Source organism: Glycine soja, chromosome 17, assembly GCF_004193775.1.
Source record: "Glycine soja cultivar W05 chromosome 17, ASM419377v2, whole genome shotgun sequence".
Lineage (NCBI taxonomy): Eukaryota > Viridiplantae > Streptophyta > Magnoliopsida > Fabales > Fabaceae > Glycine > Glycine soja.
The window spans coordinates 18,290,760-18,311,631 of NC_041018.1; the positions used below are offsets into that span (position 1 = coordinate 18,290,760).

Sequence of the window (20,872 nt, forward strand, 5' to 3'; positions counted from 1 at the left end):
TCGTTTCATACTCAAATTATTATATCAGCACACATGCATTATTACTATTCAACTAACGTCAACTCTCTTTAAAATATCCTTGTTTTTATTTATTTACTTGTTTGTTCCTTTCTTCTTAGGGTGCAATAATAATGTTTGTTACTCTTCATCCCATACAAATTATGCTCGTTCTTGTTGGCATTCGTGACTCTATATAAACGTGGGGTACGTTCAAGTCTTGAGACAAGCAAAGGCATTGGAATTGGAAATCCTCATTTCTTCCTCCCAACCCAATTATTTTCTTGTTAGTCATGAGTCATATTAACGAAAAGCCTTTTTCCTCTTCCAATTGTATGCTCTTGAAACCCGAAAAGATGGGTTTCTTTCAACTCTTTATGGTCTTGTTTGGAAGAGACTTAAATAAAAAAGACTTTGTGCACTGCCTTGATCCCATTATCGAGCCAAGGTTCTACCATAAGTGGCTTATATTTGTATCGCTCTTAGTACAAAAGGTTCTGAACTCGTGTGCTCGTATATTAAAATGTATTGGGGATATTTTTGAGTCAATTTTGAACCCACAAGCTTCCTCCAACAAAAATTTCTTCATTATTGTATTTAACTGTATCCGAGGTTTGTTGTTTTCTTTCTTGTGTGCTGATGTTTATGTTTTTTTTTATCGATATTATTTTGTTTATTATTAGTTTTTTTGTTAGAGAAAGAAATTGAACCTTCAACCTCTCCTCCATTTCTTCCTTCTTCTTTTACCACACAATAAACCTTATAACATCTAATGAAATTTATGTTTTGATACCTGTGTAACGGCTCGTGCAAACTGATATGGATAAGAGATGCGATAAACATAATAATTTCAATAATTTATAAACATTATTTGTATTTTGTATTCATGTTCATTATGAAACTATTGATATGAAAGAACAATTTTTATTATATCATTTATTATATCTTAAATTTCTCTTTTTTTTTCCCTCTTTCTTTCTCATAATTATACAATTTTTTTGTACAAATAACATTTTTCTACTCAAACTAGTGATAATATGCCTTACCAATGTATACCAATGTGTTAGAAATAATTATGTCACTGATCATGAGTTTGCCGTGAAGCTATATATTAAACATAGATATTACAATTTACATGTTTGATTCATTTCATTTTTAATTATAATTTCTTAAATTGTTAATTATTACAACAGGTAAGCAGATACTGGATAAAAATTCTGAATATTACAAGTCTATAGTTGGTCATTTGGACAATCGACTGGAATTGTTAGACAATAGCATCAAGCGTGACGACCCAACCAAGTACAATGCTGCTTTGTCTATGATGGCTTCTAAAGTATCGTACGAGAATCAAGCTTACGTTCATGCTGTTGTCGTAAATCGCTGGACGGTATATACATAGAATATAGTTAAAAATATATTTTTCATATTAATAAATATAAAAATATTTAAAATTTGTCTTTACATCATTTTTAATATTTTTTATCTTCATAAAATTAAAATATGTTATTTTTTTCTTAAAATAGAATTCAGATATTCCAACCTATATGCATAATTTTTTTTATATGGTTACATGTATAATTAATATAAAAAAAATCACATTTTACATTGGTTATATACATAACTAATATAAAAAATGTTACATTAAAATCATCGTTATAAGTTTGATTAAAAAATAATACATTTTAATTTTGTAATGACATAAAATATACTGAAAATTTTAAAATTTTTTAAATATTTTCATCTTTATAAAAATGAAAAATATATTTTAGTCTAAATATATAAATTTTAAATTTCTTCTATAATAAACCTTTCAGGTTAGGTTTCAATGCGGAAAGAAGTGAAACAAAATAAAATATATGAATTAAAATTAAATGAAGTGAAATAGAATATAATAAAATAAAAACCTTTGTTTTGTTGCTTGAATATATTATGAATTTCCATCTCATTCCTCTCCAATTAGGGGAAAATGAAGATAAACACAAAATAAGAGAGATTTCATTAATTATTTCTATTATATAATTCTCGCTCATTTTACCAATCCAAAAATGGGTTATAATTGTATTTCATTTCTTTCTATACCATCCTTTTCTACCAATTTAAACAGGGCCATAATCTCGTTCTCACTCATTAATTAATTAGTTTATTTTCAAAGGATCATTAGAAGAAGCTAATAATATCTTACAAGTGTTTAACCGAAGTAGAAGCTAAATAAACCATACAATTTTACCTCGAATATCAATATACTGCATAAGGATTTTATTTAACTACCATTTCATCCTAAAGGGTTAGACTCAACGATATTAATGTTTAGGATGCCTGGTAAGTAACAAATCTTTTCCCAGTTTCTAGGTATTGATACTTTTTTGTGTTTTTTAAATTATTAGAAAGATGTTAAGCTATTAATTTGCATTGGAGTATCTCTATTTTTCACTCATGCAATTTTTTTGCTCTCGTGTAGATGGAGCTTATTGAATGTCGTGACTACTGGAATGGTAAGAAGTTAAAGAAGCACTTTAGTTTGAGAAAAAGCACTTTTTTCATTTCTATTTTTTTAATTACACTGTCATATATTTTGTATATTAATTTTGTCTTTTATTTTTAAAAAATTATATAAAAAAGTGAAAACAGAAAAAAAAAACATTATTTTTTATACTTTTTTTAAACAAGTGTAAATAATATAATATTTGTGTATTTAAAGTAAAAGCATAAGACATTTTCTTTACCTAATCCCTAAAAAAGAAAATTCTGTGCATCCTTTTAATTGACCAAAACATAAAAAATATTAATATATAGTACGTGTGTTTGGTAACACGTTGATTTTCACTCAACATGACTTTCTGAAATAACAAACATGTTTTTGTGCGTGTTTGAAAATTCACTGAGGATGAAGGAATCATATTTGAGACATGAAAGTTATTATAATTATTAATTTCTGAAAATCAATCTGGAACGAATAAAATTACATCCAAAACGTGAAATCAATCATGCTAAACGTGTTGCCAAGCACCCCCTAATTATTTTTTGGTGGTTTTGAAATTTTTCAGATCATCAAGAAAAAGCTACAACTCAGGCTTTCATCATGCTAGACAAAAGTGAAGACCAAGATACCTATGTTGTGGCTTTCAGAGGAACCGAACCCTTTGATGCTGATGCATGGTCCACCGATGTAGACATCTCATGGTTTGAGATTCCTGGTGTAGGAAGAACCCATGCTGGCTTCATGAAAGCCCTAGGGTTACTGTTAGACTTCAATAAAGAAGAGTTGAGATGGCCTAAGGAAATCGAAACCAATGAGAACCGTCCACGTGCCTATTACTCCATAAGGAATTTACTAAGGAAGCATCTGAATGGAAATGATAGAGCAAAGTTTATTGTGACGGGTCATAGTCTTGGTGGAGCTCTTGCAATTCTCTTTACCGCAATGCTAATGATGCATGATGAGAGACTTCTTTTGGAAAGACTTGAAGGGGTGTACACATTTGGACAACCTAGGGTTGGAGATGAAAATTTTGCCAATTACATGGAAAAAAATTTGAAATATTATGGCATTAAGTATTTCAGGTTTGTTTACTGCAATGATATTGTTCCAAGGTTGCCCTTCGATGATGATATCATGAAATTTGAGCATTTTGGAACCTGTCTTTATTATGACAGATTCTATAGAGGCAAGGTACGTATATACGTGATTGTAATCAACTTTATATTTTTCTCTTGTTCTTGATCATTATACATTAAGTATATATAAACAGACCATTTATATTAGAAAATATTAGAAATACACTTTCTGATATACTCTTTTTTAATAAAAATATTTTTTTTGATTAAAATTTATTTAAAATAAAATTTTATGAGTCTCATGTCATATATATTTAATAATTCTATTATTTTTAATAAATTTAAATCAATTAAAAAGGACGTGTTTAGAGAAGTACATTAAATAACATGTATTCATCAGTTTTATCTATAATTCGTATTAGATTAATTAATTCAAGTTAATAGTTGATGAGTACAAAAATAACTTCTTTTATGTACGAAATTTTTGTAGAAAGTGAAAGAAGAGCCGAATAAGAACTACTTCTCGTGGCCATGGAAAGGTATGATGATACAGAAGAAGGTGAATGCTTTCCGGGAACTTGTGAGGAGCTTCACTATTGTGCATAAACATGGACCTGAGTATCAAGAAGGATGGCTTCTAAGATTCATTAGGGTTTTGGGCTTATTATTTCTTGCAGGATTACCAGCTCATTGCCCCCAGGATTATGTTAATGTTACCCGGTTAGGGCTTCCCTCACATTTGGATTAATCGGTACATGCACTCATCTACATATGAAGAAGACTAAAAGTCATGATTGATTAGCAGAATTGAGTTTCTATCTTTTCATTTAATTCTCTTATAAGATTTGCCTTTGATTACCGACTTTCATAATACTATGTAATAAATAGCTCTTGTTAGGGCTTATATATATTGTGAAATAAGATACTACTTCCCTTGAATGCAAATTATCTTTATGCTTATTCTTACATATGCTGTGCAAGAGAACTCTTTTTTAGAGCGTGTGGGTTTTGTTTGTAGATCTGTAGGTCGATTATAAATTTTTGAAATACAATTTGAGTCATTGTTATAAACTTAGGACGACTTTGACCAAGATATAAGAAAACTAACCATATACAATATTCATAATAAATAAATATGTTTAGATATATAAATTATATTTTAGATTTATAATAAATAATTTAAATTATAATATAAGCTTATATATTAACTATTGATAATTTCTTTTGAAAAAATTATTCAATTCGATTTTGAAATGAAAATAAAAAATATAAACTATTCAATGATATATATATCAAATTCAATGATGTGGAAAAAAAATGAAAGAAAAGTTATTTTATATGTACAAAAAGGTAACATAAGAACACGGTTCTACATTAAGCATCATGGCCTAGAGTGTCGTGTCCCTACATTAAATTGTATAGAGTTGTCAATTCCGTTTAGACTGACCCATTTGAGCTAATCCATCACGGATCAACACATTTTTGTGCGAATCAGGTTATGTCAAGCCAATTAAGTGACAAGCTAAAATTTTGCTAATCCAGTACAGTTATTAACAAACTGTAAGCCAAATTAATGAGCTGGCTCATGAACCATCCATTTAATTTTTAAAAATTTATAAACTATTAAAATAAATTAACTTTTATATCAAGTTTATAAAATTTTCTTATAACTATACACTAAAAATAATACTATATAGGTTGTCATTTGTACTACAAAAATAATAGTACATAGTAATAGAAATAAAATATAGTGCATCAATTATAACAATAAACAAGTGTTACAAATTAAAAACAAAATTCTATCGGCACAAAATATCACATGATCTTATCAATAAATTATAAAGAGGGGGTGTCCTGGCCGATTACAGGTCATCCAACTTTAGACTAGTAAGAGTTGAGATTGGGCTGAACCGGGTCAAAATAAACTTATTATTGTAACCTCCTAGATCCTGTAAAACTCAAAAAACACCCACTTCAGAATTTTGACAAGTAAAGTGGGTGCTGCTTGAATTTGTAGGGTGCAAGAAGAAATGTGATAAGTTTAGGCCTAAATTTGCCTACCCCAATCTAAGCTAATCGGTCCATCTAGTTCCCTCGTTTTGACACTCCTATTGTCAATTTACAAACCGTTTTCATGTTGGGCGGCTGCCTGTAGTGCCAAAAATTACATGATTTTGCAACAGTTGCTGGGTGTGACTCTCATTAGATTATGTTTGGAAGTGGTGAAAAGGGGAGAAAGGAAAAGGAGAGATGGAAAAGATTAAATATGTTTCCTTCCCTTATTTGGTATGCTTATAAATTGGTAGGAATGATAGAAATTTATGTTGGAATCATGTTTTTTTTTTCTCTCCCATTTGAAAAGAAAAAGTGAAAGTATTTTGTTGCATTTAAAAGATCAAATTAGATAACTATCCTACTATATTCACTATTGACTATCCTGTTATTTGAGATAGATAACTACGGCTATGAGATAGATCATACATATAGTTTCTGTTTCTCTCGAAGGTCTCATGAGATGTGTGGACATATATATTAGGTACGTACTTATCGTGCATTATCACCCTCTTGCATCCATTTTCATTCTTATGAAACTTGAGCAACCATGTAGCTGTAGTAGTACATACTTAAGTACAACTACACATAAATAATGCGTGCCAAATAATTGTCCGTTACAAAATATCTTTTTTTAATAAAACTTTGACAAAAATAATAAAATGGCCCATGCAAATTTCTAGCCACCTTCGGATTATTATTAGTACAATACTCTAATAAACTAAAATAATAGGTCATATATACTTTTTATCTATACATTTTTTAGTCTGTTGAAAAGTCACTTTTATCCTCTTTTAGTTGATTGACACGTATTAAATTTTTGGGTTTTTTTGGTCTTTTCAACTTCTTTAGAACCGTAGAAGTTAACTAGTGGAGCAAAGAAGCAGAGGAACCGAGCAAACATCTTTGACTTCACCGAATGTTGTTGCGGTTGAAATCGGTGTGAGAAATACCTTCTCTGCTTACCATTTCTTCTTCTTTTATTTTTTTTCGGCGTTCTCTTTTCAACTCCTTCTTCTTCTTCTACTCATAATTGTTTAAAAATCAAAATTTAGAATTGTAGAAGTTAAATAGCGAAGCAAAGAAGCACAGGAATGGAGCAAAGATTTTTTACTTCACCGAATGTTGTTGCGGTTGAAATCGGTGTGAGAAATACCTTCTTTGCTTACCATTTTTTCTTCTTCTATTTTTTTTTCGACGTTCGTGGTTATGTTGTTTTGAAAACAAATACCTATTTCGGTTTCATATATTCCTAAAACATTTAAATATTTCTTTTTATTTAGGTTTAACAAAATGTCATGTGGTATTATAATTCTCAGTTTAGTGGCATATGATATACTAAATACTAAGTTTTAAGCTTTGTTTCTATTTCATTCTTTCGATTTATATTTTTATTCTTTTTCATTGTTTATAAGACTAGGAACTTGTGTAACGACCCGCCTCCTCGCTATGATATCATCACTCTAATAACTCAAGAAATTAAATTCTTTTTCTTTTTCTTTTATGAAAACTCCATTATTTTGCTTATGAAAATCATAGTAAATTTGAATTTTACAAATATATATATATATATATATATATATATATATATATATATATATATATATATATATATATATGTTCCCAAACACGCACCAATGTTTAACTAAATACATGAATATTAATATAATAGTTTAGTACACATCATACACATAATAAAGATTAAATCAGTTCGTAGATATAATTAAATATGTGATTTACATCCTTAATCCAAAAAAAGAAATCATGAACCACTATGGAGGAGTTGATTAACAAAACACAACTCTCTCCCCAAAATAATCTCAACGTCATCACGTCGGCTTGGCGGCTCCTCAACAAAATCTCATCCTTGCACCCTACTGTTGTCATTCTGCTCCCATGAACAAGGTTCGCGATCATCACAGGTATCAACCACACGATACAAAATTGCAAGGATGAGTTCATTATAAAAAGAACCAATGTTAAATCCAAATAATCACAATTAGCAAGAAAACATAAGTAAACATCATGAGCTTACACAACATTCATTATTCAACACTCATATTCAACAATTATTCATCATACACATTCAACCATTATTCATCATCCATCCATGGATCCAAATCAAGACTGTTCAGAATGATGCATGCACCCGACCTCAACTCTTGGATGCAATGCGGTATATACTGTATCCAATACCAAGGAAATAGCCCTAAGCGTGTCTACCCAACACCTCACTTAAGAAACCATGCAGTATTTGTCGAGGCTACCCAGTCGTGCACCGTAACTCCCCTCCCCCCTAGGTGATCAACCTGGGGCCACAAGGAGTTCCCTACCAGGTGACACACCCCCTAGTACAAATTATATACTGCCACAATTTATACTATTTCCCATGTCATATGAGGTATGAAACATGGGCACCATCAAGTACAATGACCATGGATGAATTAAAGTTCCTAAGCATCCCCTTAGAAATGCTTATATTTTTTAACCACTTTAGTTTCCCACACAAGGGACGTCCGACAAGGTCAATGCACACCCCCATGGACATAGACAACATACGACGTATGAACGTGGGCACCATCAAGTACGATGACCATGGACAAATTAAAGCGCCTAAGCATCCCCGCAACGAATGCTTAGATTCTTTAACCACTCTAGTCCCCCACGAATGGGCCGTCCGACAAGGTCAATGCACCCCCCATGAACATACACAACATGCACATGCCAATGCATTTCCAACATCAATCAACATTCTATGTTCACATCATTCTCAATATAGACATCATCTCGTCTCAATGACGTTATCAACAACAACAACAACAACAACCTCATTTCATATTCACATAATCATCAACAATAACATCAATTCATGGTGACATGATCACCATTAACAACGTCATCTCAAATCAATATCATCGTAAATATCAACATCACCACATATCAATTAAAGTCACCAATAGCAACATCAACAATGAGTCGCATTCCGCATATAAATATGTTTTCCATGCCTGAGGTTCACACTCCCCAGATCTTCAAACAACACAAGTTTAATAAACAATAATGTTATTCATCAACAATAAATATATTGCATCTCATTCGTTAAAAACATAGCTTTTCTTGAAAACCAACATTCACATCAATACCAAATGTATCACATCCCATTGGTTAAAAACGAAGTTTTCTTGAAAGAAAATCAGCATGCAACAGGGACAAACAGATATTCTCATAGTTAGGTTCCCTGACCCTAACTATGGTGTCAAAACGGTAAATTTTATAATAACTCCCCTCACCTATCGTGAACTCCCCATCGGTTCCTCTTTGCGTCACTTAGAGATCCCTCTCTCGTTCGCGCTTGTCGGTCCAACGCAAGTCTCTATTACGCCAAAACGAAAGGAATTTAATATGGATTTCAAAAATAAGGTCAAAGGCAACATTCGGGGTCAAATACCTCTGTCAAAACATAAAGGGCTGAGGGGTGTTTCGTATTCTACAAATGAAAACATCATTTTGAAATTCCGATCATGCCAATATGATCGAGGTTCAGTGAATGGCGCAAAAATAACCTCAATGTTATAAACAGATAACTTTTACAATGTTTCATTCTCTAGGTTTTTTCAAAGGAAGTGTAAAAACATCCTATTATAGCAGCACATAAGAGACACTAAGAGGAAATCAAACTAGCTAGGAGAAGGTTTAGAAGTCAAGATTTACCTCAGAGAAACTTTGAAATGGAGGATTGAAGGATTTTCTCCACCGAATCTTTGAGGAGGATTTTGAGGATTTCGCTCCGATTAAAGTGTTCCTCTTGGTGTGGGGGTCCAATAGCAAGCAACGGCGGCCTACGGTGGCCATCGGTGATCTTGGGTGATGGAAAATGAGGTTTTAGGGTTTGGGAGACGTTTTTGGAGAAGAAGAGAGTGAAAATCATGTTTTTCACGCTGAGAACGTATTTATAACCTGCAAATTTCGCTTAACGGGCCTGTCGCGCTAAGCCAAAATCCACTTCTTGTGCTTAGCACAAGAATTTAGGCTTAGCGCAGCCCTCTCTGCACTAGGGCTCGCTTAGCGCACCTTTGGGCCGCTCAGCACAATTCCCCTCGGTTGGAATTGCACTTAGTGCGCCATTCACGCTTAGCGGGAGATCAAAATGTATTATTTTCAAAATCTCAACGGTCAGACTGTAGAAAAATATCTTAGAGAGATCCAGACAAAATTTAAAGACGATCTAACGGTTAACGAATCCGGTATCGTGATTTCACTGAACTAGGTTTTGGTAAAATCTAAAATCTCATAATTTCAACTTCGCTCAACAAAACTCCACATCAAGAAATTCACACATGACTAATTCAAGTCATATTTCAAATCATTCAAGTCAAACATATATTCAAACAACAAGCTAAACACAATCAAACATCGATTTATAATTTATAATATCTCAAGGTGTTACAACTTGCATTTCAGAATTAAGATTGAACATATGTGAAAATAAACTAAACCAAGTGAACTAATATACTTTTATTGTGCAGGATAATGGATAAAGAGAATAATTTCAGGAACAATGATGCAGCTTAAGCACGACTGAAAAGGAAAATTATATTACATGACAAACGTGTTTGTAAACCTTCAGCTGGAGAAAAAAGTAAAAAAGTTATGTGCTGAGACATATTCTAGAAATTATTTTCAAAGATAATCAGCCAGCAGTCTAAGATTAATAATCATATTAATCAAGTGTTCACTCAACCAAGTCACACTTATAATTATTTTCAAAGTCATTGATGCACAACTGTGATGCACTTGGCAGGGGTTAATTTAATGTCAAGGTTTGATGCTTCCAATGTGAATAACTCCACTACTGATTACACTGAGAAAACCTGTAATCTGGTGGAAAATTTATCAAATTTGAATTGTTCAACATCAACACTGTGATCTTCTAAAGGAACAACAAATACCAATTTTTTAGATGAAAACATTAATCTTGATGCTGATAACAATGTAGAATATATCAGATCTTCTCCTCAGTTGGAACAGATACAAGGTACAAGATTGAAAATAATTAAGAGCTTTGGTATGCTTTTTATCACCTGATTAGTTTATCTATGTTAAAAAAAATTCTTCATAATGCAAACTTAATTTATGAAAATAATTTTGATTCTGAGGAAGATGACCTATTTACCAATCCCACAACAATTTTTGTTGACGACTTACTAGAAGGTATTGTATATTGTATATTGGTTATCAATTTAACTTGAGTCTTAGTATCTAATATCAATTTTATTCATTGTAGGATATTTTGATATTGGAGATCCAATAATCTAATGTACACATTGCCAAGCTTATATGTGGTATCAAGAAAGAACACGAACACACAAACACACTACAATCCCCAAATTTTATCTTTGTTGTGGTGATGGCAAAGTTCAACTCCCTCTTTTGAAAGATCCAACTCCTCTACTCCAGCGTCTTCTATTTGATAACAATGCTAATGATAGTAGAAATTATCAACAACACATTAGGATCTATAACATGATGTTTGCATTTACATCATCTAGGGCTAAGCTTGATAGATTTATTAACAATGGTGCAAGACCACCAACCATAAGGATACAAGGTCAATCATGTCACCGAATGGGGAGTTTGTTACCTCTTCCTGGCCATGCGCTTAAGTTTGCACAACTTTACATTTATGATACAAAAAATGAGATACATAATCGGATTCAATCAATCGGGTATGTATAAACCTTTTGATAACAGTAATTAAAATTTTAATGTAGTTTATTCTATTATCTTAGTGTCAGATACTATACTAGCAATGCCTTAATAGTACTTTAATTAATGTAGGAACCAAAAGAACATAGATGCGGAAATTGTGTCTAAGTTATCAGCCATGCTAGATGAATACAATGTACATGCAAAGTCCTTTAGAATGGCGAAGGAAAGGCTAAAAACTGAACTTGTTCATGATCTAAAACTAGTGCTAATTTCTAACAAAAATAAAGATGGTAGAATATATAGCATACCATCTGTATCTAAAGTTGTTGCCCTAATTGTTGGGGATGTTGATACAGGTTCAAAGAGAGATATTATTATGGAGACGTAGAGTGGAAAACTTCAATGAATTGATGAATTGCATACTAGCTATTTAAGTTTTCAATACCCTCTTTTGTTTCCTTACGGTGAAGATGGTTACAGACACGATGTTCTTCACCGATCAACATATACTTCTCAAAAAAGGATTCGACTTACAAGCAAGGAGTGGTTGTGTTTTAGAATCCAAACTCGAGCAAATGAGGCACAAACTTTGATTCGGTCTAGGAGACTTTTTCAGCAGTTCCTGGTAGATGGTTATGCAATACTAGAGGCAGAGAGACTTAATTTCTTTAGAAGGAATCAAGCAAAACTAAAAGTTGACAAATATATTAACTTGACTGAATCACAACAAGGTGTCCAAACTGAAGGTTCAAGCAGAGGAAAAATAATGATTTTACCTTCATCGTTCATAGGAGGTCGACGCTTCATGGATCAACTTTATTTTGATGGAATGTCTATATGTATCCATGTTGGATTTCCAAATTTATTTGTTACTTTTACATGTAATCTCTACTGGCCAGAAATTGAAAGGTTGTTGAAGTCTATGGATTTGAAAGCACATGACCGGCCTGATATAGTGTCAAGAGTATTCAGAATCAAATTTGAAGAACTTTTGGCAGACTTGACAAAGAAACATATTTTGGGAAAAGTGGTTGCATGCATGTCACATTTTTTTTTCAATACAAATTAAAAATTATTCATTGACCTTTTAACAATAAAATTATAAGTTACTGAAATATGTTTAATTTTGCTTTGTTTACAGATATGTACACAATTGAAAGGTTATTATTTCTCTTACCTGTAGAACAAGCAGTCTATTTTAAAGATAACGAAGTGATTGATGATGTTCTTTTAAACCCAAGTGTTACCAAATTGATATTTACCTCCTGGATGGATGCAAATAGAAAATATCCAGAGGCAAAGAATCTAACCTATATTCAGTTTGTGTCCAAGTTTGTCTATGTCAAAACTAGAAGAACTTGGAAACCACACAAGTCAGGTTATACAATTGGAAGGTTGATGTGGGTTCCTCCAATCACAACATTATGTCACAACACATTTGGGACATAGGCTCATTTGTGCAGAGTTGGATTATGATGTTACTGAATTGAAATCTCAATTCGATAATTACTTTAAATCTCTTACAGGTAAAAGAAAACTTTTAAATGTACAAATAAAGGATGTATTGATTAAATTTTTCATTTCAAGTACTATTTTTTGTTCTCTAATATGATGTATTTTATTTAACTACTTCTAAATATGAGCAAAGAAATATATTTGACAGAATTATGATAGCTGTGGATAGACAGGAAGGTAAGATGTTTTTTTTATACAACTATAGTGGTTCAGGAAAAACCTTGATGTGGAAAACATTAACTTTGACATTAAGAAGTCAGTGACAGATTGTTTTAACAGTGGTTTCAAGTGGAATAACATCATTGTTGTTACCTGGAGGGCGTTACCTGGAGGGCAAACTGCACACTCTAAATTCAAGATTCATGTTTCTACTTTTGATGACTCAATTTGCAATATTCACCAAGGTAGTGAATTAGCTGAGCTATTGAAAGTGACAAAGTTGATTATATGGGATGAAGCACCTATGGCCCATAAATTTTGCTTTGAAGCACTGGATAAAAGCCTGGGAGACATCATGGGACTTGGTAATGAATCTCTACAATATTTGGAGGAAACGTCATTGTTTTTGGTGGAGATTTTCATCAAATCTTACCAGTTATTCCAAGAGGAAGCCGATTTGATATTGTTCATTCAACGATTAATGCATCATATATATGGGATCATTGTGAGGTGTTGATTTTGACAAAAAAAAAACATGCATTTACAGTTTGGTATGAACAACTTATCTGTAAGTGAACTCAACAGTTTTTCCCAGTGGATACTTGATATTGGAGATGGAAAAATTTCTGAACCAAATGATGGTTATGCTATAATAGAGATCTCGCAAGAGCTTCTCATCTTAGATTTTAATGGCCCTATACAGGGCATTGTCAGCAACACTTACCCAAATTTAATGGACTAATACAATAATGAGTATTTGCAATGTAGAGCTATTTTGGCTTCTACAATTGACACTGTTGATGAGATAAATGATTTTTTTCTATCATTAGTGCCAGGTACTAACTTATTTATTATAGTTTATGCATAATTCAATTAGAAATAAGTGTTGCAAACATAAAACATCCTGCATTAATCTGTCCATTTTTCTAATAATTGTAGGAGGTGAAAAAGAATATTTAAGTTTAGATATGATATACAAATCAAATGCAGCAGACAACCAAGCATGGAAAGCACTTACTCCTAAATTTCTAAACTCTCTTGGGACATCAGGACTTCCTAATCATAAAATTAAACTTAAAGTAGGAAGTCTGATCATGCTTTTAAGAAATATAGATCAATCTGAAGGTTTGTGTAATGGCACAAGGCTGTTTGTGTAATGGCACAAGGCTGATTGTGACAAGATCAGCAAACCATGTCATCCAACAAAAAATCATTGATGGAAACAAATATGGAAATCAGATATATATTCCTAGAATTTTATGTCTCCATCATAGTCACCATAACCTTTTAAACTGATTAGGAGGCAGTTTCCTATCATGCTATCATATGCCATGACAATAAACAAATCTCAGGATCAATCATTGGAATGTGTTGAACTTTACTTGCCTAGACCAGTTTTTAGTCATGGTCAACTATATGTAGCAGTCTCAAGAGTTAAGAGTAAACAAGGATTAAAGATCTTGATACATGATAAGGAAGGAAGACCATTGAATACTACGACAAATGTAGTCTTCAAAGAAGTGTTCCGTAATCTTTAACTGGTAAAATTTTGATTATATCACACATGAAAAGCACTTTATGTTATGACTTCCAACTTTTAGTAGTTCAAACTAATATTGAGGTGTACATTCTACTTTGACTTAAGTCTTACTTCAATTCTCAAGTTCTACTTTCAGGAATGTGATGGATGATTTTGGAGATGTTTTGTCCAATTTATCAGTTTCACACTCTTCTAAAAATGTAAGTTGTTCTAAACATCTACTGCAACTTCTAGTACTATTTCATTTAATTAAATTTAATTTTAGTTTTCATCTTGAACTATCACTAAAAGAATTACTCATAAGATTTTATGAATCTGATCAATACAATGATTTACTCAATTAGGTATTTGAATTTGCAGGTTAGGAAATTAAAACACGAGACTACCAATGATTAATTTTTTGAGTTATATTTTCATAATAGAACAACTGTTGAGGTTTAATCTTTTATTTTGTTGTATATCTTTTCACTCATTGTTCCTAATTACTATTTTAAAAAATGAACAACTTCAACCTCAAGAGGGTGGAGAATGTGATTAATTTCCCAAACCTCAGTCACCTGATGCAACCAACTAAGAAGAGGTCTTATTTGAAGCAACCTTGACCTAGTACAAAGCAATATGAAGCCAATTCATATGGTTAAATTTTTTGTCTTTCACTTATTTTATTTTCACTTTTAATTTGGAATACAATTATTTCAATTCTTTGCATACCCAAAAATTTTAATGGTTATTATATTTCATTTTTACCAGAACTTACCCTTCCATGTTGTGAATATCTTAATGCAAGCTAAGTCTGATTCAGTCATTCTTGAGTTCCTGGGTGGAGTTATTACTGAATGCAAAGGCTTGATCCATCAACTTCACAAAAACACAATGAAGATTGAAAAAGGTTGGAAGCGTTACTGCAAATATAACAAACTATAGAAGGGAGACAAAATTCTCTTTACCTTTGATGCTGCAATGGGAAACGTGATTGGAGTGATAAAAGTTAACTAAGAGTTATTGAGTTTGAGTTTAATGTTCTGTTTTACAACAATAGTTTCACTTAACATTTGGTGTTGATTATCGGTGTATCTCTTTTGATTTGCCATTGCTAAAATGGTTTTTCTAAAATGTCAGCATGTCTGACTTACAATGACATACATATAATAATTATAAATTATATAAGTTATGGTATAATATCTTCAATTTGGATCAATTATCAGCAACCCTCTTATTCTTATCTTTTATTACCTTAGCGTATAATGTTTTAAGTTTGGATGAGTTATCGACAATTCTCTTATTCTTATCACAAACTTTCTTATATATAATATATTTTTTCCAAATAAATAATATGATTCCACATCTAACTTAAAAGATAATTGAATTGAGTTAAAGACACTACACACATTATTATAAGTCAATTAAACTCTTAAAAGTACTACATGGATGATAATAAAAAATGTACACATGTGTAAATATAAAGGACGTCCGTGCGAATGCACGGATAGAATACTAGTATCTCTTTAAATGTTTGACCTTGTATAGTTCATATATGATGAAAATATGTTGGCGTCTGTTATAAATCTTTCAAGTGTATATATACACATTTTTTTGGTTTCAATTTATTCTAGGATCGCAAGGACAACTATCGTCATTCACGATGCAGAATAAATTCATATACTTCTAACCGTGATTACACCTTGACAAGAAGTATACAACACTACTGATATGCTGACTTTTCTGAGGTGGAAGATCCTTGGTGAGTTTACAAATTACAAGTACGATACAAAATTGAATATCAAAACACACTGATAGCACGATATCAAGACATCTGCTGTGTTGGACTTTGTCACCATTAATTAATACATGACTACCATGTACTAATTATGTAAAGAAAAAGTGTTAATAAAATTCAATTATGTAAAGATTAACTGAGATTAAGGTACTCTTTAGACAATGCAATAATTTATCCTCAATCACCATCTACGAGTACTTGGTGTGTTCATAAAGAAAACGAGAGAAAAAAAATGTTTATAAAAGAAAAAGGAAAAAAGTTCGTCACAACCATTGTGCTTTCTTATATACACAGAATAATACATAGGTACCTAGGTGCAAATAATGGTGTAAGGCTTTCTAACACATGCCAATTGCGTGGAATTGTCTGTCATCAAGACAATGTAGTATTTTCTTTTATAAAGTGGTAAAAAAACCTCAATGAATTGAGGGATTTTACATAGGATCCTTCACTGATCATGGCTTCTGAAGCAAGTGGTTGGAGACCATATCTGAGCATATTTGGAGAACGAAAATACTGTGCACTTGGAAACCTCCTGGCCCTGTTGTACAGGTAATGAGCTTCTCATATTTTCAGCTTTCAACTGTGCCCTTCTCAGCTTGTTTAGAATCTTATCCATTGATGACGATCTCTTCTTTTCCAATTTCATCTGTGTTAAATACTATCATGGTTAGAAGAGATTAAATTGTTGTGTTGAAGACCGTTAGGAACATACTCTTTAACACACTCCTTTAAACACATTCTTTAATTGGTTAAAATTTATTAAGAATTACAAAATAAGGATAGAATTGTTAAATATGATGTGGGAACCACAAAATTTTGTGACTTTCAATAAATTTCAACCAATAAAAGGAAATGTGTTCCTAGCATTTCTGGTGTTGTGTTATATATACACTTTCTACGTATATTTTCTGAGCTTTACTATAGTCTATACTGCAATATAGCAACCTCTTTCAATGAATTTAATATCTTCTTTTAACTGATTGTGTTAGACCCCAAACATACATGATATAAGAAAATACACTATACTAATGAATAGAAAAAACCTCAAGTTTCCGTATTGCAGTTTCAGCCTTTGCTTTCTGCAAATTCTCCCATGCGATGATTTTGGCTTCCTCTCTCTGTAACCTGCGCCAAAACAGCTAGAAGTTCATGGATAAATGCAGAAGTAAAACACTAGCATTATATGCATGTTGCTCTCTGAATGAATGTGGAAGAGATTCAAATATCATGTCCATGATGATCTAAGGAACTGAAAAGCATTCATTAGCAGCCTCCAAATTGATTTTATATCCAGAAAGGAGAAAACTTAGATAGTGTTTTAGTTATTGTTTGTACTGTTTCCAATCAGAATTGAAGTTTTATCTCGATAATTTGCATAACAAAATTTACATTAAAAGATTTGACAAATGAACGATGTAAAGCTTCAATTCTGATAGGATAACAGCAAAAACAACACCTAATGAATAATGTAACCTTTTACAGGATCAGCCCAAGGATAAAGAAACTAAAGCTTGAGCTTATCAACATTTGGTATTAGTTTTTTAAAGTAAAAAAAAAAAAGGTCACATATGTTGACTAAAAGACCCCACATATCTCACTATTTTCTTTAAAGTAGAAAAAGTTTCTCAATTTTCGTTTTAGGTCTCACTTATGTTGGGTCGACCTTCACCTTTTAGCCAAGGAACCAAAATGACTAATGTAACATGAATTTTAAAAATTGTGGTATTTAGTATTTAAGCAACACATACTTGGAAGTGTCAATGTTTGGCTCATCAATATCCCATGATGCTTGGTCTTCTTCCCTAATCTCTCTTGAATCTTTGCTGTGTAAAGTGTCTTTTTTGGGCAATTTGGTTGCATGCCTCTTGGACCACCTTATAATTGTAGATTGGCTGTCGACTTCCACATCTCTGACCTCTAATTTAGGAGAATGCCATTCTTGTTGTTCCACAACTGAAGTGGCACAAGATTTAGGAGATGAATGTGAATCATTCTCTGCCTCTCCTAGACTCATTTGGGTACCTTTGTCACACCTTGAGGAATGAGATGCTACGTTTTCCTCATTCATCGCTCCTTGTTTCTCATCTGTAAATTCAAACAACAATCCTTTTGAACGTGTAGATTCTCGAATGTCAACTAATAATGGTGTATAGATTATGCGGTAGAATCTAATTAGCGTAACTCAATTAACAATTACATGCCAAAATTTATAGAAAAGATTTAAATTTGATTCTCACTAAATACATTATTAAGAAAAGACATAAAGCTTAAGTGTGATAAAATAGTAGAAACTCAATTGAAAATGAGTTTCATAATAAGCTGATAGAAACTTATAGAGATACCTCAATGTCCTAAAGGAGAGTAAAATAAATTAATTATCATTATTAAAAAAAAAGTTCGGTGCGACCACCTCATCCTAGTGATTATAACAATATAAAAGCACTTGCAACACTTCACCGATTTACCGGCTAGCGGTGGATAACCCAAGACCAAAGTTGCCCAATTATATTAGCAAATGATTAAACAATGCATATACTTTGAAAAAATCTTTATTTCTTTAATGAATGAATTTGTCTTTTTGGCCAATGTTATCTGAATACAGCACAGTCGCATTAATTATCCCCTGAAATCTAGGCACAAACAGTAGCCATCACGCGTCAGAAACAGTTTCTCCTTATACTAATCAAATTGATTACATATATTAAGCATATTCTATATACGGAATATGCAATGTAATTAGAGAAATTCTACCTTAGAAAATTTAAGACATACAGTACTAATACAGAAATTATCTCTCCTATTACATTTGTTCAAACTAATTCATGAGCTATTGGACGAAATACCAAGACTCTCAAATTTTTAAGGATAACATAGCAACTCTCGTGTAATTATAGTATTTATTGAAACTAATTCAGGTAATACATGATAAATTTATGGGAAAGAAAAAATTCTGGTTCAATTTCACATAATATATTTTTAGAGAAAGAGTGAAAAGTTCAAGTGTGACTAAGTTCTTAACCGGGCATTAATGTCATAGTTGATTTAAAGTACCAAAGCCTTAAGGTATGAAGCATAGACTCTAACATGAACACAAACCCTTTAACACGGCTATCTAAAATATATGACACAGAAACATCACATACACACACAAAGATGAAATGAAATATGAGTAACATAATAAAACATTTAAATTGATGAGATATTCATCTTTTTAAACCTATTTTTTATGATTTTGCAAGTGTGTAAGTTGTAAAAAAGTGTTGGTTTAAGTGTTCAAGAAAAAAAATTAATATTAAATTGAAAATCTAATAAGAAATGTTGAACAATTACTACTCTCTGAACAAGAGAACTGTTTGCACTTCATATATATGTATATTTCGGTTCATACCAAAAGTCCTAATTAGAGTAGTTAAAAAACAAAAAGACAATGATTTACCTTGAGAGATGGGAGATGATTGGTCACAGGGCTGTTCAGAGCACGTGGGTTCAGCACTGGACAAAGAAGAAAGCACCACGCCATTCTCATTGATCCCAGGCCTAGAAAACTGCATTCCACTGTCCAAGTCATAGCCAAAAACATTGCCATCATGTGCATCAAAGTGGTGAACAGAAACAGCAACAGGTGCCAACACCCCAGTTGAGAAGGGTGAACCCACCACCAAGTTTCTCACAACCAAACCCTGATTTGAGTAGAAAGAAGCCACACCAGGAGGCACAATAGGGCCACTTATTGACTTTGGCCTTCGCTGAAGCTGTGCATGTGAACAACTTCTGCTCTCAGCATACGCAGAAACTGGGCTACAAATCCACCTCTCAGCTTCATCCCATTTAGATGGCAGTGTTCTTCCACCACAAAAGGGTGTTGTTATTAACCCTGCCATAGTGTGTCTTCTGCTTATGCTACTAGCACTAGTTGAAAGCTTTGAATTTGAAACTCTCTCTGAGCACCAACCCTTTTGGCTCCTAATGTTTCTCTCCCTATAATAGGGTGCCCCTGGACTTGGGAAAGATCCCAAGTTCTGGAATGATGATGAAGAACTCTTCTTCATGACACTGGAGAAAGCAAGAAGAGAAGAATCCCACTACGAAAATGGAAAGCTGAACAACATGTTTTGATTTTGACCCATCTGTGTTAAGTTGTTCTAACCCTCTTTCTACTTTTTTCTTTTTTTACGTGAGGTTGATATCTCGGGGTGTACTTAAATCTGATCAGATTCGTTGTACCCAAAAGGAACCAACGTTTGATTTTGACTAGTCATGCTTCATCACTCAACCACACCACTTTGAAATGTTACACCAAAAGAAAAAAGTGGGTAACAACTTAACGATTGACAAACGTATATATATTGTTACCGAATGCTGTAATTAAGTTAAATATTTTAAAAAATAAATTATTATTTATAATAAGTTTATTTAAATTAAATAGGACTGTTTTTAATAAATAATATCTATAAAACAAACGTATTAAAATATGTGTTTAAAAGAAAAAAGATCATAACTACTAAAAAAAATGAAAAATATATATTATTATCAAGTGGATCAATTGGGATAATTAATATTGA

The 20,872-nt window shown here is 32.2% G+C and overlaps 2 protein-coding genes across 2 annotated transcripts; one reads left to right on the forward strand and one right to left on the reverse strand.

Moving 5' to 3' along the window:
- The first annotated feature begins 233 nt into the window (after positions 1-233).
- On the forward strand, positions 234-4,521 carry LOC114392818. Its single transcript, XM_028354043.1, has 5 exons — positions 234-609; positions 1,191-1,387; positions 2,459-2,492; positions 3,045-3,670; positions 4,046-4,521. Exons 1-5 carry the CDS (start codon positions 291-293, stop codon positions 4,301-4,303), a joined length of 1,434 nt encoding a protein of 477 aa, XP_028209844.1. The 5' UTR covers positions 234-290; the 3' UTR covers positions 4,304-4,521.
- Positions 4,522-16,460: 11,939 nt separating this feature from the next.
- LOC114391395 lies at positions 16,461-20,614 on the reverse strand. The gene is made up of 4 exons (XM_028352397.1): positions 19,747-20,614; positions 18,059-18,395; positions 17,354-17,435; positions 16,461-16,956 (listed from the first exon to the last, which is right to left on the reverse strand). Exons 1-4 carry the CDS (start codon positions 20,357-20,359, stop codon positions 16,756-16,758), a joined length of 1,233 nt encoding a protein of 410 aa, XP_028208198.1. The 5' UTR covers positions 20,360-20,614; the 3' UTR covers positions 16,461-16,755.
- Positions 20,615-20,872: the final 258 nt, after the last annotated feature.